The 14,734-nt window shown below is 40.1% G+C and overlaps 1 protein-coding gene across 1 annotated transcript in view; it reads left to right on the top strand.

Moving 5' to 3' along the window:
* Positions 1 to 14,734, top strand: part of LOC102066016 (pinopsin) — an 83,119-nt gene that overhangs the window by 15,337 nt on the left and 53,048 nt on the right. The window contains exon 3 of the mRNA XM_005488026.4: positions 14,219 to 14,544. Coding sequence (XP_005488083.3) covers positions 14,219 to 14,544 — 326 coding nt within the window. The remainder of the gene's footprint in view (positions 1 to 14,218; positions 14,545 to 14,734) is intronic.

Below are 14,734 nucleotides of genomic sequence, written 5' to 3' on the forward strand. Positions count from 1 at the left end.
TTGCTGCTATGTTTCTAATTTTAAAAGTGCATTAAGTGAGAAAATAATTTTGTTAAATTAGTGTGCTGACACTAAAAAAGAAAAATAAGTTTATTTGAAAGCTGAAAGTATTCTGTTTACATTTGTGATTTTCTACATATCCACACTAGCCGAGAAACTGCTTCTGAAATTAGAGATTCAGTAATGTCAATAAACTCCGTCTCTACTGAGTCACAGACCACTTAATTGCTTTTGTGGATTTCTCAGCTAACATGATTCACTTCTTAAATAATCCAAATGCCTCCCAATACTGGGAGATTTGTGGATTTGGTTTTGTTATGGGTTGTTTGGGCTTTTTTAAAACTAATTCAAAATTACTTCTGTCCGCTATAGACTTTCCCATAATTGATACAGACAGGAGGAACATTTGGAATCTGCAGACAGCAAATGCAGAGTACCACTCTGAGTAGGCATTTCACCCCCATGACATGTCCCCATGCCATTTCTGTGAGATGTTCCTGTGCTTTCCCTCCTGAGCAGTGTGGGACCTGTTTGTCCCTCTCTCCCCTCCATGCTGTGCTGGCCCAGCAAGGATCAGGGGATGCGATCAGGGGATCACCCCATGCAAGGGTGAAACCTCAGGTTCCTGGGGCTGCTGACTCCCCAGGCATCTCTCCATGGTCTGGATGGTAATGCTTCTGTCAAGGTCACCTGGCTACCATCTTTTCTACCATTTTACCTGACTTCACCTGCTTCAGCTGAAGGTTTCTTGTGCCAGCTGTCAGCATCAGGCTGAATTGCTCTAGGCTATTTCCACCAACAAGTCTTCCCATCATGTTGTAAAATGATGTTATTTCTCCTATTTGCAGTTTCTTAAGCCTATTTCAAAGATTCCAATATGATGAAGTACAATCTTGTCCTGTGGTCAGATACAAATTTCAGCTGTTCCTTGAGAAAGTATAGCAGCCACAAAGCAGAAAGATAGAGACTCACTGGGCTAAGCTAGCAATCTTTACATCTATTTCTCAGTGTTTTGTTGGAGGCAGACATTCTAATCCTCTAGTGTTGTTTTTCAATTATGTCTTCTATTGTTTCTTTCCCCCGCTCCTCTTCTTTGTTTCTATTGGTTTCACTAATGCAATTAAGAGCAGAAATAGTAGATAACTATGGCAAGAATCAAAGTCAAAGGAATCAAGGTCAACAGGCTTCAGATGAATCAAAAGGAGACTTCTTTATATTGAATTATTTTTGTAGAGATTTATAACAGTAGAATTTGGTTCAGGACCAAGTGGCTATCAGAACACAAGGTAACAAAAAGAAGACTTGATTGTAAAAAATTTCATAAGGAATAGATCAATCATCTTTACAAATCAAAAGCTATCTAAAACCTTGCTTAGATTAGGACTTTGGTGATTTCTAAAATTCAAAACCATTAGTTAATTCACATATATGGCATTTTATTACTTAATATGTAAGAGTTGTCTGAGTCGTACAGACCTCTGAGTACTGGAATAGCACATTAACATCTGGCAAGATTTGCTTTCAGCTGAGAAATGGTATGAATTTTACAAACCCATAGATAATCCCGTTGAACTTGACCTTATCAGAATTTTAGAACACACAATGGTCAGACTTAATCCTTATGTGCATGTGCACACTGAAAAATTATTGTTTGCCACATTTACAGTTTGGGGGTTGTGTTCTGCATTCAGGCTGTTTGTGGGGTTACCAGGGGACCTCTTTAGAGGGAGTGTTTAATCACCCTAATGAAATTAGGCGAGCTGTTTGGGCAGTGCCCAGCAGGCAGTCCAAGGCAGAGCAGGGTGGGCACTGCTGTCCCCTGCACTGCTGGCAGCAGAGCAGGCACTGCATGAGAGGCTGGTGGCCATCCCCATCCCTGTCTGCCCCAGTGTGAGCCCAGCAGGAGTTAATTAGAAACAGTTCTAGGGTAGGAGTTAATATGGCAGTGAGGACAAGTTATAAATTCTGCCTCTCAGTGAAAGAGTGGAGTATGTACGTGGCATTTGTGTATATATTTTCAGTATGTTCTGTATACTGACTATGGTGTGCCAAGTGACTCTTCTCCATGTAATTCTCTCTAACAAATCAAAAAAATTTGCTCTAATTTATCCAAACTTTGAAATTTTGCACTGTTTTTAATCTGCTCAATTTTCAGAGAAAAAACGTGTGGCAGTGCAAGAGGGCCAAGGTTCAGCAGTGGCTGCATGATTTTGCTGAGGATTGCTTTACTATGTCTCAAAACTGAAAATGTATTTCTATTTAATATCCTTGAGAGAGGCAAAGACCACATCACAGGAGTAGGATGAAAGGCTGCCAGATAAATATGTCAGTCAGAATTTAAATAGACTTTTTCTAATGGGTAGAAAGCAGGTTATGAGGCAAGATAAAGCCTTAGCTTAATATACGCTGAGATAAGAGCAGTAGATAGTAGCATATCACCATCTGGTTTGCTTCATGGAGCAGTTTCTCTCTATAGGTCAGTGCACCAAGTGCTGTTTAACAAGGAATTTGAGAATGACTAAGAATTTTACAAGTTAATATCTTTTCTAGGGTTATGGGCACTCAGACCTTTGGAAAAGAAATACTGATATCAGATACAAGCAGGTATTATCCTCTGACTGTGCTGTAATTGTTTTTTCTTATCATTTCAATAAGTTATGCCTTGCAAAGTGTTTTTTGTACAGATATCAAGTATATGCCATTCAAAGTATTTTGCCTAGCTATTCTTCTAGAATACTAAACTTAAAGCTGGGATAATTTTCAGCATCCAATTATATTTTTCCAATATGAAGTACCACAGCCTGTGATTTGTGGTGTAGGGACACCTATCTTCCCTGGAGCAGTACTTTTGAATCTAATAGTTCTTCCTGTGTTTATCTCCCATTCCCTTGCTCTCAGGAAACCTGCAAAATTTTGGTATGCAAAATATAATGAAATTCTACTTATTAACTGTGTACTAACTATGTACTATGCAAAGAGAAGTATCTTCTCGAGTTTGTTTATTCGGAGTCTGCAACATGAAGATTTAATTTGAAAACCACTTATTTTAGGAAACACTAAATAATCTTTCTCTGCTCACCTTTTCTTTTCTCTGTTTTCCTGCTCTAATAAGTCCTGATGTTTGCTTTTCTAAAAGTTGCTGAGCATTGCTGCTTAGTGGAAGTGGTTTGTGTAAAGTTCTCTATCATAACTCTCTTTGCAGAACAGTAAGTCAGAAACAATTGCTGTGTTTTTAAGGCCAGGTCTGTTTTCTTCCACATATGGCAGTTTACATCAGTACTGCATCTCATCTGCTCGATGGCTCTGTTTCATGTGGCTGTGCGGCAGTACTTCACAGTCAGTTTTTGTTGATTTTGAGTTATTTTGAGTAGTACAATCAGAAAACTTGTCACTTTTTCCTATCTTCCCCAGATCATTTATTAATGATCTGGGTGATGAATAGCCCAGGGCCTAGGACAGATCCATGGGGAACTTTGCTATCCACAGTTTCCACTAAGAAAACTAATTTTTTTCTCCTGTTTTTTATTTCCTACCTCTATTTAATTATTCATTCACATGAAGATTTCTGTTATTGAATGGCAGCTTACTATCCTTAAAAGCCTTTGGGCTAGTCAAAGTTGTTTGAAAATCCAAGTAGGTTTTATCCAAGTAGGCATCAGGCCTGTCTGCACGGTGCTGTCAAGGACCTCTGATGAATTAAGTATGTATGTATGTATTAAGTACGGTATGGCTTCCCTCCATGACAGCCACACTTGCCCCAATATGTCACACCTCCACTGCTACACTTTCTGGTGCAATTTCCACCCTCTATCCAGTGCTGAAGATTAGACTTACTGATTGGATGAAAATGTACTGCAAAGAATTTCTGTCTGCATTGGTTATATTTTAATTTCTTAATGGATGTAGGAAAAGATCTCCTCTTTGAGGTCCTTTTGAGGGGTTAAGGAGTGGGGAATACTGCTTTTCCTCTTTGCACATGCTTCAGCCATCACAGTGATCTTGGATAGAGACAGGAGCAGCCTTCTCAGCTCACCTCCACACCATGTGAGATTGTAGGGATGTAAAGCTGCACAAGAATATCCCAGCTCAAAGCCTGGTCATCATATTTTGAGACTGCATTCATAGCATCTGATATGGCTATTTATTGACCAGTTAATATCTGATTAGAATAAAAACCAGTTTGACCACCAGACGTTATGAAAAACTTGACTCAGAAGAGTTAGCATTTGTAGTGTGCTCCACCCCTAGGAATGGCGACTGCCAAAGAAACCCCCCAGATTATAGAAAATCTGTATAAATATATCTTTATTATTAAAAATAAGCAGTTGGATTCAGTGCAAAAGGAGGAGCTCGTTGGAAAGACGTTGGTTGTGTGCTCTGGTGGACACTTGGCTCTCTGGCTAGCAGATGCTAACCCTTTCATTTCACCTCTTAGCTGATTTGGTGCCATGTCCCACATGCAGAAACCCCCTGAGACTGCATGTGATGTATTGCAGCTGCGCACATCCTCGGCATGAAGGAAGGTCCTGGGGATGCCCCCACGTTTCAAAAGGAGCAGTCCTGGCAGGAAATGGGATCCCTCCAGGATGGTGTGGGCATGGGGATGCAGCAGTGAACCTGACTGCCCTGAGAGCGTCCTGCTGCTGCGTCGGGGCTGCACATCCATTCCTGCTTTCCTCGTGCACGCAAGCCCTAAAGATTTTTCCCGAGATGTTGCTGTACAGGAGCTCCATCTAGTGCTGACATTTCTTATTCCGATTCCTTAAGGCAGCAGAATAAATACACTGATATGGAGGCAGCCAGGTCAGGAAGCTGAATTTGCCAGGGCCAGCCTGCTTTCCAGAATGCAAAGGGGTCCTGCCTAACACATGGAAAGTGAGACAGAAGTGAACGTTCAGGGATGTTTCTGTACTATGCTGGTATCATTGAGATGCAAAAGGGAATTCTTTGCACTGCTTATGCCACTGGGAATTTGTTGTTTGGATGGATAGGCATATTAATAACATTGCAGAAAAATATATTAGTATTCAGTGATGCACATTAAGTCACCAGATACAGCTAGGAATTAAGACCACCTTAAAAGCACAAAATAAACACCTTTAAAAATTCAGAAAAGAAGGAGGGAAGAAAGAGGAAAAACCCAAGATATTTTTTTCCTATTAAAAGTAATACATGTTGTCTGTATTGAAGACACCACCAAACACAAAGAAAAGGGTATGTTGTACAAAGGATGAAACACAGAAATGACCATTGAGAAAAGAGCAAGAAAGATTTATTGAATAGGACCAGTAATGCTTATTGTCATATTTCTCCCAGCAGGGTTGGATCCAACAGAGATTTTTCAGTAATTTCTTTCAAGTGCAATCTTAAACTGTGACTCCCATTAGAGTTAAGCAGGAAGATATTTCTGTGGAGAAGGGAATGATTGTCTGTTCTAATGGACTCATGATTCCAAGTCATCTTAGTGAAAGAGAACAGATAATTGCAGGCATTAGATAAATGGTAATTGGTGGATTTATTTCTATTCAAATTGAATAGTTGATATCTGAGATAGCCTGCATTTGGAAAATGGTTGTAACTGCTAACGTGCAACAAATTATTGTGGGAAATATTTTCTCAATTTCAGATAAGCAGAAATTCTTTTAATGCATTGAAAATCAAAAGGAAATTGTGCTCTGATGACTAGTGTGTGGCAGCAACTAGAATAAGAGTCTATTAAAGAATATTTAATTTTTTGACCATTTATTCTATGTTTATCATACAAATATTTAATAAGCATATCCAAATAAAGTCAATAGTGTTTTGAAGCACACCCCATTCTCAGCTGCCTCTGTCAGTTTTTGAGGCATCCATCCACTCCTCTGAAGTTCACATCCTTTATATTAGCCCTGAACTTATCAGTTGTTATATTCACATTGTGCTTTTGCTATATGATAAAAGTTCTGCTGTGATTTCTTTATTCACTGAACTTCAGGCAAGTCAGACTACTACTGGGTGGTTGTCCTCCAAGCCCAGACCTCACTTTGAGTCCATTCATCTTAACTCTGTTTGGTACAGAAAAGGAAAAAGTGGACAAAGTTCTGGAGGTTTAGTGAAGAAGGAGCAGTATCCATTTATGTCTGCCACTCTCCAGACCTGTTTGAATCCCTTCTGAGTATTCATTTGTGTTTCTCATCACAAAAAATTAAAAAAAAACCCAAAACCCAAACACCAAACCCCCTCAACAAAAACTAGAACCTTTGATAATAATATTTTGTGAAATCCCTTATTCACAATCTCTCACGTGTTTCTCTCTCAGATTTGCTCATTTTATGGTACCTTCCCACTAGCCCTACTGTCAATGCTATCTAACTTATTGCTATCTAACTTAACTGTGTTCTATCAATTTAAGTGAATCTGTTTCATTCAGGCTGCCTATCCCAGATTTCCCAGACCAATCAACATTCTCGCTGCCACTTTTTGGCAATTCCAGTATAATGGGAAAAGAAGTGTAACCTGCAGAACCTCACTGGAGACTGTATATGACATAGATTTTTCCCTAGCAATGAAATGTCTGCTGTGAGACTCAGAGCTAGAAGGCAAAATGGAATTTTAATTTTTATTTAAACAATTAAAAAGTTTTGTTCTTTTTTCCTCTGTGATGCTGTGACTTAGGAGTTTTTCATATTTTAATAAAGTGCATATGTGTCTTGGTTTACGGCAAATTTGGGAGGAAAACTCCAAAGGGGTCCCTCTAGAAAGCAAATTCAAGCGGCTCCTTCCCGCATTGGTTCAGGAGACATAAATCTCCTTCAAGAAAAGTGGAAAAAAACTGTTGATTCAACAAGCAAAGTATTCACAAACATGAGAAAATGAGTAATATTAAATAGTGGAACCTCTCGTTGTTCTGAAGAGATGGCAAATTCAAAGAGAGTCCTTTTGCAGTTCAGAGTCCTTGTTGTGGGGACGTCCTCGCCTTTCTCGGTCTCTCTGGAGCTCAGGTCCAGTGACCCAAGCACAGTGCAGCTTGCGGGGGGCCCAGATGATAATCCTGGTGTTCCCTGGATGAACAATGGCTGAACAGTTCCAAAAAACCTTCTGGCCTCAGGTAATGAGAGAAAAACCAGCAAAAACAGCAAGGGGAAGCTCCCTGTCCATCTGTAGAGCAGAGAACTCTGAGAGCACTGCTTATCTCTGTGTTTTGAATACAGCTGTGAAAAAAATTCTGCTGCTTTTCCTTCTCACCCCCTTTGCCCTCAGATCTAGTTTGAAACGTGCAGAACTTTTTACTGGGCTAAACAGATGAATGGGGATACAATTCAGCATCTTGAAGTCACCCCAGGACAATATGCTATGAGGAAACCAAGTCAATCAGTCAACTTTTGAAAGTTTCTGCTTTTATCATTATAGTATTCTTACCTCCTTGCTTGCAAAGAAATCTCTGATGGCAGCAGCTACTGGAGTGAGTACCACTGTGGTTTTGTGGAAGAAATGTATTGATTTTAATGGAAGCAGAGCCCAAGAGTTTTACTTAAAAGTATTAACGTTGAGTGGTATATAGAAAATGGAAACAAAGGTGATGATAGAATGGATTGCTCTTACAAAGTCTCTGATGCTCTGGCAATTGTTAGGTAAGATGCTTTGGCCCAGAGCAACAGAATTGCAACTGAAGAATAAGCAACCATTAGAAAAAGACTGTTTTATTTTTTTTTTTTACATCTCGCTGCTTCTAAACCTCTCTTGTGAATACTAGACTTACAAATTGTATTTCATGCATAGTCCCTGGCAGATGATACTAAGATATGTTTTCAGAAAGACTTCTAAGGAGATACAGAAGTGCAAATATGTTGGAAATGTCATGACTTTTAAGTTGCTTAAATTTTTTATGTTTCATTTTCATGTGTGGAGTATTTTATTTCTGTAGAGAACTATCAGAAAGGCTTTCATTTATATTCAGGAAAGTTATTTCCCTTGAAAACAGTACTGAGTCATTGATCAAATGAGCTTTGTATAACTCAATAACATATTTATGTAACATCATTCAGTAGAACAACTTCTAATTAAGCTCAGAATGTGAGATTTGAGGTATTAAGAGGCTTCATTTGAAGAGAGCTGTTTCTTAGTGCTATTCTTCTGGCTTTTACATCCATGGGTAAGCACAATGAAAGGTATCATCCAGAAAAAACAGCAGAAGAATACTTCAACACAGGATTCCCCAGTATTCTCAACTTGGGGTGTATCCCAATCTAACTTCCTCTATCTTATTGTGCCACAGAGCTTTTTAGCATATTTTCCAGCTAATGAAACAGCAGATTTAGCAGCTGAAAAATGAGGGATTAGAAAGAAGGGAACATAGCTATGTAATGATGCATAACATTTCTGAGACTTACCTGTTTCTCCTGTTAAGTATTTACCAGCACAGCATTTGTAAGTGGAGACCAGAGCATTCCTCTTCCACCTCTACCAATGTCCTTCCAGCACAGTGCTCTTCCTTGCTTGCTGTGTCTCCGAGTTCACTGTCCATGGTGGCCTGACTTCAAAAGGAAAGGTGCAACTTTGGGTGGGTCCCAGCTGCTGCCAGCTGCTGGTTCACGTTCCCCTTGCACTTCCAGCTGCATGTTGTCCTTCCAGGTGTCCTGGCTGTGGAGAGGGGGTGCAGTTCAGCACTGTTTGGATGTGTCCAGGTTGCTATTCCATAACACTTGCATCATCACTGCAGGTATGGTTTCGGGGGAAAGAAAAGGTGAGTGCCGCCCTGGAAGTGTGTCATTTTGTCTCTCTCTTCACGGGGGGGATTGCTGGGATCAGCTGTGTGGACCCTGTCCTCTGTTGCCACTGCCTGTCCCCTTCCCAGTTCCTCCAAGACACGGCTTGGCGACATGGTTCTGAAGTGGCAGACACTTGGCAGTGTCTCCAAGACACTGGGCTGAAAAGCAGCGGCGGGGCAGGAAGCATCTGTGGGAAACAGAGGGGTGGAGGGGAGCCTGGTTCCAGCCAAGCTGAGCCAAAAGGAGCAGAGTGGAGCCAGGTGGAGCAGGGCGGAACAGTTCAAAGTGGCCGTGTCGCATGGAACTGAACCACAGTGATCTGGGAAAAAAACAGGCATCACAGCACAGATTATCCAGCTTTTGGGGGATTTGTCCATCATGGTTTTCATTGTCTCAGGCTTGGGAACAGGAGTGCTGACTGCAGAAAGTGCCCAACAGCTTTTCTTCATGTGAAGAAACCAGGTGGTGCCGGGCATGGGAACGGCCACCACCCTGACTTTGTCCTGGCAGCCAATGTTGATAACTGAACATAGTGCAGGGTATCCCTTTCCACATGCAATGAGGACTGCTCCAGGAAGCCCCAGGACTCAAACCATGATGTAGTCTAATGACCTAGAGGCCATTTGAGGGGGCATATATGTCTAAATTAGAAGTCAAAACATTGATCCAGTGTAGGCTGAATTCCTGGGATTCTCAGGTTTTTCTGGAGGTTTTCAGCCTCCAGACCATGGGTGAGCTGCATCTCCTTTCCAGTTGCTACATCAGTGAGCAGCATAAACCATCAAAAATGAATGAGAAAATGTAACACTTTTAGCTAGAACCCATGGGAACAAAGTGTAATGATTTGCTGTGCCTTTTACAGCATACTCTCTGCTGTGCTGCCAGGGAGAAATGTACAGATCCTTAAATAAAAGCAAATAATAGATAATGTCTCAGATGATAGCCCTATAAATAGATGTCTCTCCTGGTTTATGACTTGAAATTAAATTCCGTGCACTCTGCTCACTGCACCTAATTGCCATGTAGCAAGGTTTATGCTCCACACCCAGCTAGTATCAAAGTCACATATTTCCATGGTTAACTTTTGAATAATTATCTATTCCTGTAATGCAATCTGCATACAGGAATTTTTGACATTTTTCAGTACTGTTCAATGAGAATCTCATTTTTGTTCCTATGTGTACATGAAATGTTGGGGGAGCAAATTACATTTCTCAATATGATTGACTCCTGTGGAGTTATTTGTCTAGGTATCAGCTAGAGGCTCTAAATGTTTGTTGGAAGCAAATTGCATTTAGATTTGCAATTTGTGAACCTAATTTTGTTGCAGTTCTAGAAAAAATTATTCATTTGAAATTAATATACACAGTCTACACAGTCATAAATGTTACTACTCAATAAATAAAACATTGGCATAAAAATTACAATTATTTTCTTCTTTTTATAGCTTGCATTAATTTTTTAAATTTGTTTTTTGGTTGTTAGTGCTGTGGAGATTGCACTCAATTATTTTCTTTAGAGACAATCCTAAAGTATTTAATTGCGTTTTGTTTTTAAGCTGAGATTCTCACTAGTTCCTCCAACTGCAACAGATAGTGCATAAAGTAGAATACCAGATAGCTGCAGGATTTCTAACAAAGGTCACAACTGTTAAGTGCACCTGGCATTAAGAAAACTCTGTATGCAAAGCTAGGAAGCATAATGAAAACTGGGAGGCTTTATTCCACTTTAGCCAAAACAGATTACAAGAAGGTCATGAGGAAGGGCTGAGGAAACTACAAGCCTGTTAGTCTAAAGTCAGTACCTGGAAAAATTATGGAGAGCATGACACTGGGTGCTCAAGAAAAGCATGTAAAGGACAAGGCAATCATCAGGTTTTTTGCTGGCAGTTCATTCACTGCAAGCTGACAGGTCATGCACACCCGATCCTCATATTTTATTTCCAGCCATTGTTAAATTAAGTTTTGAACACAAAACCTGGTTTTGCCTTTTTTTATGAAATAATGTTGTTTCAGTCAAATACACGAGTATCTGTTATAATTGATGAAAGAATAGTGGTGTATTTCCAGGATTCAGTTACTGAACTAATAAAAGAGTGAGATTAAAAAAAAAACAACTGTTTGGTTGGGTTTTTTTGTTAATTCAAAAACTGAGAATATTCTTAGCAACCAGGGACATTGGAGCTGCTCTGTCCCAACATTGCAACAAGGTTACTCTTGATGTAGTTTTGTTTTGATCAGTCTTGGCTTCTGTGTTAAGGTGAAATGCCCTCCATCAATAAGGTCGGATGGAGCTGCATTGTTGGGGCATGTCTTGTGACTTTGTGTTCACTACCCAATGTCACACAAAGTAACAGAGGGGGTTACAGAGCCCTCTGTTGTTCCTGTTTCTTCCTCACCTGTGTAATAGGTGCTTTAATTACTCAGCCATTTCAACCAAATGTATCTCTCTGTTGGAAAAAGCTACTTGTACTTGTTAATTTTTTTATTTGGATTTTGGATTTGAATTTATATTTTTGTCTTTCAAAGCACCAGTTCTTTCAAAGTAATTCTAATTTTTCTGAAAAGTTAGTTGGACTTACTAAGTTTGAACCACATAAAGAATGTTGAATTCTTTTATTGCTTATGAATTACCTCTTCAATGTACTCCTCATTTTCCCTTGTCTTGAAAGTAATAGAAATCAGTGTGTAGTGGTATTAACTGTAGTGTTATTAAAAAGTTCAAACCTTGAAGTCTTAACTGTGCTGAACTTGAAAATAATGGAATTTTTTCATGAGCTTTTGTGGTCTGGGATTCCATAAATTACAATTTTTGTCCTCCAGAGAAAAGTGTAGTTTGTGTCATGTCAGTGGGACTCAATAACAAGTTGAGCAAAGATGAATTGGCTCCTGCCAAGATGTGCAATTAAATGTCATGAATTTTCTTCTATATAGAGAAGAAAATTATTTTCTATAATTTAAAGGCAACTTGTGTGCGTTTGTCTGATTGCTAATATTTGATTTACTCTTGACTAACATCACCATGATCCTAATTTAATATCTGAACATTAATTCTATGCTGGTGGAAGACAGAACTTTTCTGCGTCTGAAAACAAGTAATCCTGCATTCGTGGTGTAAATGATGCCATAAATCACGACAATACACACCAGAAGAAGCTGCTGGGCAGTGGCACAGCCACAGGGATGAGCAGGCAGAGCTGGCAGCCAGGCTGGTCCTGAGAGCCCACGGTGAAAGCAGAAATCCAGGAAGCAGGGCCCCAAGCTAGGGAAATCTGAACATCCTGTCTGGGTTTTCAGGCAGCCCCACACATGCAGGAATGTAGGATATGCTCCACAAAAGTACAGCTCACTTGCTGTCTCATCAAAGCAGGGAAAATGCAGTCTCAATTGCCATCAGAGGTACAGTGAGAACAATAGATCCTTGCTGTACAGCACCCAGCTGGGAAGGGAGAGATTTCTTGTTCTGAGACAGTTTTCTGTTAGTCCGTGATTGTCTAATCTAAAGAACAGAAATAGATCTGTAACACCTGACAGAGGCCTAAATTTCAAATATAAAATCTGGATTTTTGCCTTAGGTGCCTACATGTTTTTGATAGAGAGGAGCTCTTTAGTCAAGCAGATAAAAATATGGAAAGCAGCAATTCTAAGAAAGTGAAGACAATTAAGTGTGGGCTGGGAGCATGAAGAGAGTAGTAGATTCTTTGCTTTCGAGTCCAAGGGCTTTCAAGAGTGGTGTTATGTAGGAAATCAGATTAAGTGAGGGATGGTGAGAAAGTCTCCCTGTCTCTAAAGTAGCTTAGCTTTAAAGCAAGTTTATAAGTCACCTGAATTTAGTGGAGCTATTACTGTAAATGTATCTACTCTTTAGGACTGACTTCCTAGTAATGTACAGAAAATAATTTAGTAGACTCTTGTAACAAGAAAGACATTTCTTCTTCAAAAGTTGCCTTCTCCACACACCCTTTTGCTTTCTTTCCCCCTGAGAAATAAGGCATCCTATTGCAGCAAGCAGTGCTTGCATTTCCCATGGGTCCTTTGCCTACCCAGCTCTGCATTAAGTAACTGCAAATTGTCAGCATGACAGAAATAGCTGTGCCTGCATCCAGTTAACTCAGAAATGAGTCACTGAATTGTAAGGAAAAGTGGAGCAAAATGCTGTGCCTGGGGAAAATATCCCACTGTGCTCTGTGTGGGTTTGTGTGTGGGTTTCATTCCCAGGTAAAGGATGGAGTAGTGCTGTTCCCAAGGGAAGTCTCTGACTCACCTCTATTCCATGCTTGGGAAACAGCTATAGGAGAAGCTGACAGTTAAATGGGGAAAATGGATTACAGCTATGGATTGCCCTGAAGAACACCTTTCCTTTAACCCATTTTCTGGGAGTAGGTACCACTCAAAAGCAGAGAATTTTGGCAGGCTATATATCAGTGCTGCTGTATAGTTGGCTGCTGCTAATAGCAAAGATCAAGAAAAAACTCATGGAGAGCTGGACTGACATTGATCTATTCAGGTTTTTCTTCTTACAGGAGCAAAAGTAAGGGGACTGGAAAGCATATTGGAAAATCTGGTTTTAAAATATGGTTTTAAAGCTCTTCAAAACAAGTTCCTTCTGTCATAAGTCCTGGGAGTGGTATCCAGTGTTTTTTCACACAGAATTTCAAGGAAGCAGCAAGGAGAAGAAAACCATAGGAAATAACAAACCCCTCTCCATTGAGCTGTGACTAAGAACCTACCATGGAAAACCACCGAGTTTTGAAGAGGGGCTTGGCTGCTAAAACTTGAAAAAGAGAATGGAAATATACTACAACCAGAATTTTAAAGCCTTCCTCTGCAAGATATAATGGGTTTATGACACCTAAGGCTTAATATTGACCTAAACCACTTTTAAACCTGATTGTGTAATATGTATGTAAATAAAGTTGCAGCTTGCCATATCTCAGTCATGATGTGGTTGTCTGTTTTTTCCATATATGAGTGGTCAAAACTGAAGGTTCATCTAGCTGATGGGGAGAGCAAAAGAAGCAAAAGCTTCTTTCACTTTCGGACTCTCAGTCTTAAATATATGGCATTTTTTTTCCCTGTAAAAGTCAATACACTATTTTAAAATGCTTATGGATTTAAAAAGTTGAATAGTTTTTATCAAGGGAATCTTTCACCATTTTATTCTCTCAGATAGAAAATGGATTTCTCCTGAGTAATACTAAAACAGATAAAGCTGAAAACCTGACTAGAAGATGAATATCTGTCAAGTATAAAAGTCTTCCAATGTAAGATAAATCTGAGTTAAACAAAATTTGACAGGATGGACAGAGCCACCAGGAGCAGTGAGGATTAACATATAGAGAATAATGGAAATAGTTTTCACTGTTGCTTCAAATGCATAATAACCGAAAAAACCATCTGCTTTCTTGGGACTTGGAATGGATACATGCAAAATAATGGAAGTGAACATTTCTATTGCTGAATTCATTGCAGGTGTCGTGTCGCTGATCTCCCTGGCGGTGCTGTCCTACGAGCGATACAGCACTCTCACCCTGTGCCACAAGCGCAGCGATGATTTCCGCAAGGCTCTGCTGGCTGTCGGTGGTTCTTGGATTTATTCCTTGGTCTGGACCGTGCCACCTCTGCTTGGTTGGAGCAGTTATGGGGTAGAAGGTGCAGGCACGAGCTGTTCAGTACGCTGGTCCTCGGAGTCGGCCGAGTCCACATCCTACATCATTTGTCTGTTCATCTTCTGTTTGGCTGTCCCCGTGCTGGTCATGATGTACTGCTACGGGCGCCTCGTGTACGCGGTCAAACAGGTAAGCAGCGCCTGCTCCCATGGTGCAGACTGCTCTCAGGCAGGTGCTGCATTTCTGTTTTATCTAATTTGGACGTTCTGGTGGTAGAGAGCAAATCAGCAAGCCAAAATGAAATTGAAAAGAACGCAGAAATCCTCAAAGAAGGAACATGAGATCTTCAACAATCTTAATTCTCCTGAAGCTCCAGTCA

This window comes from Zonotrichia albicollis, chromosome 2 (assembly GCF_047830755.1).
Source record: "Zonotrichia albicollis isolate bZonAlb1 chromosome 2, bZonAlb1.hap1, whole genome shotgun sequence".
In the NCBI taxonomy this organism is placed as follows: Eukaryota; Metazoa; Chordata; class Aves; order Passeriformes; family Passerellidae; genus Zonotrichia; species Zonotrichia albicollis.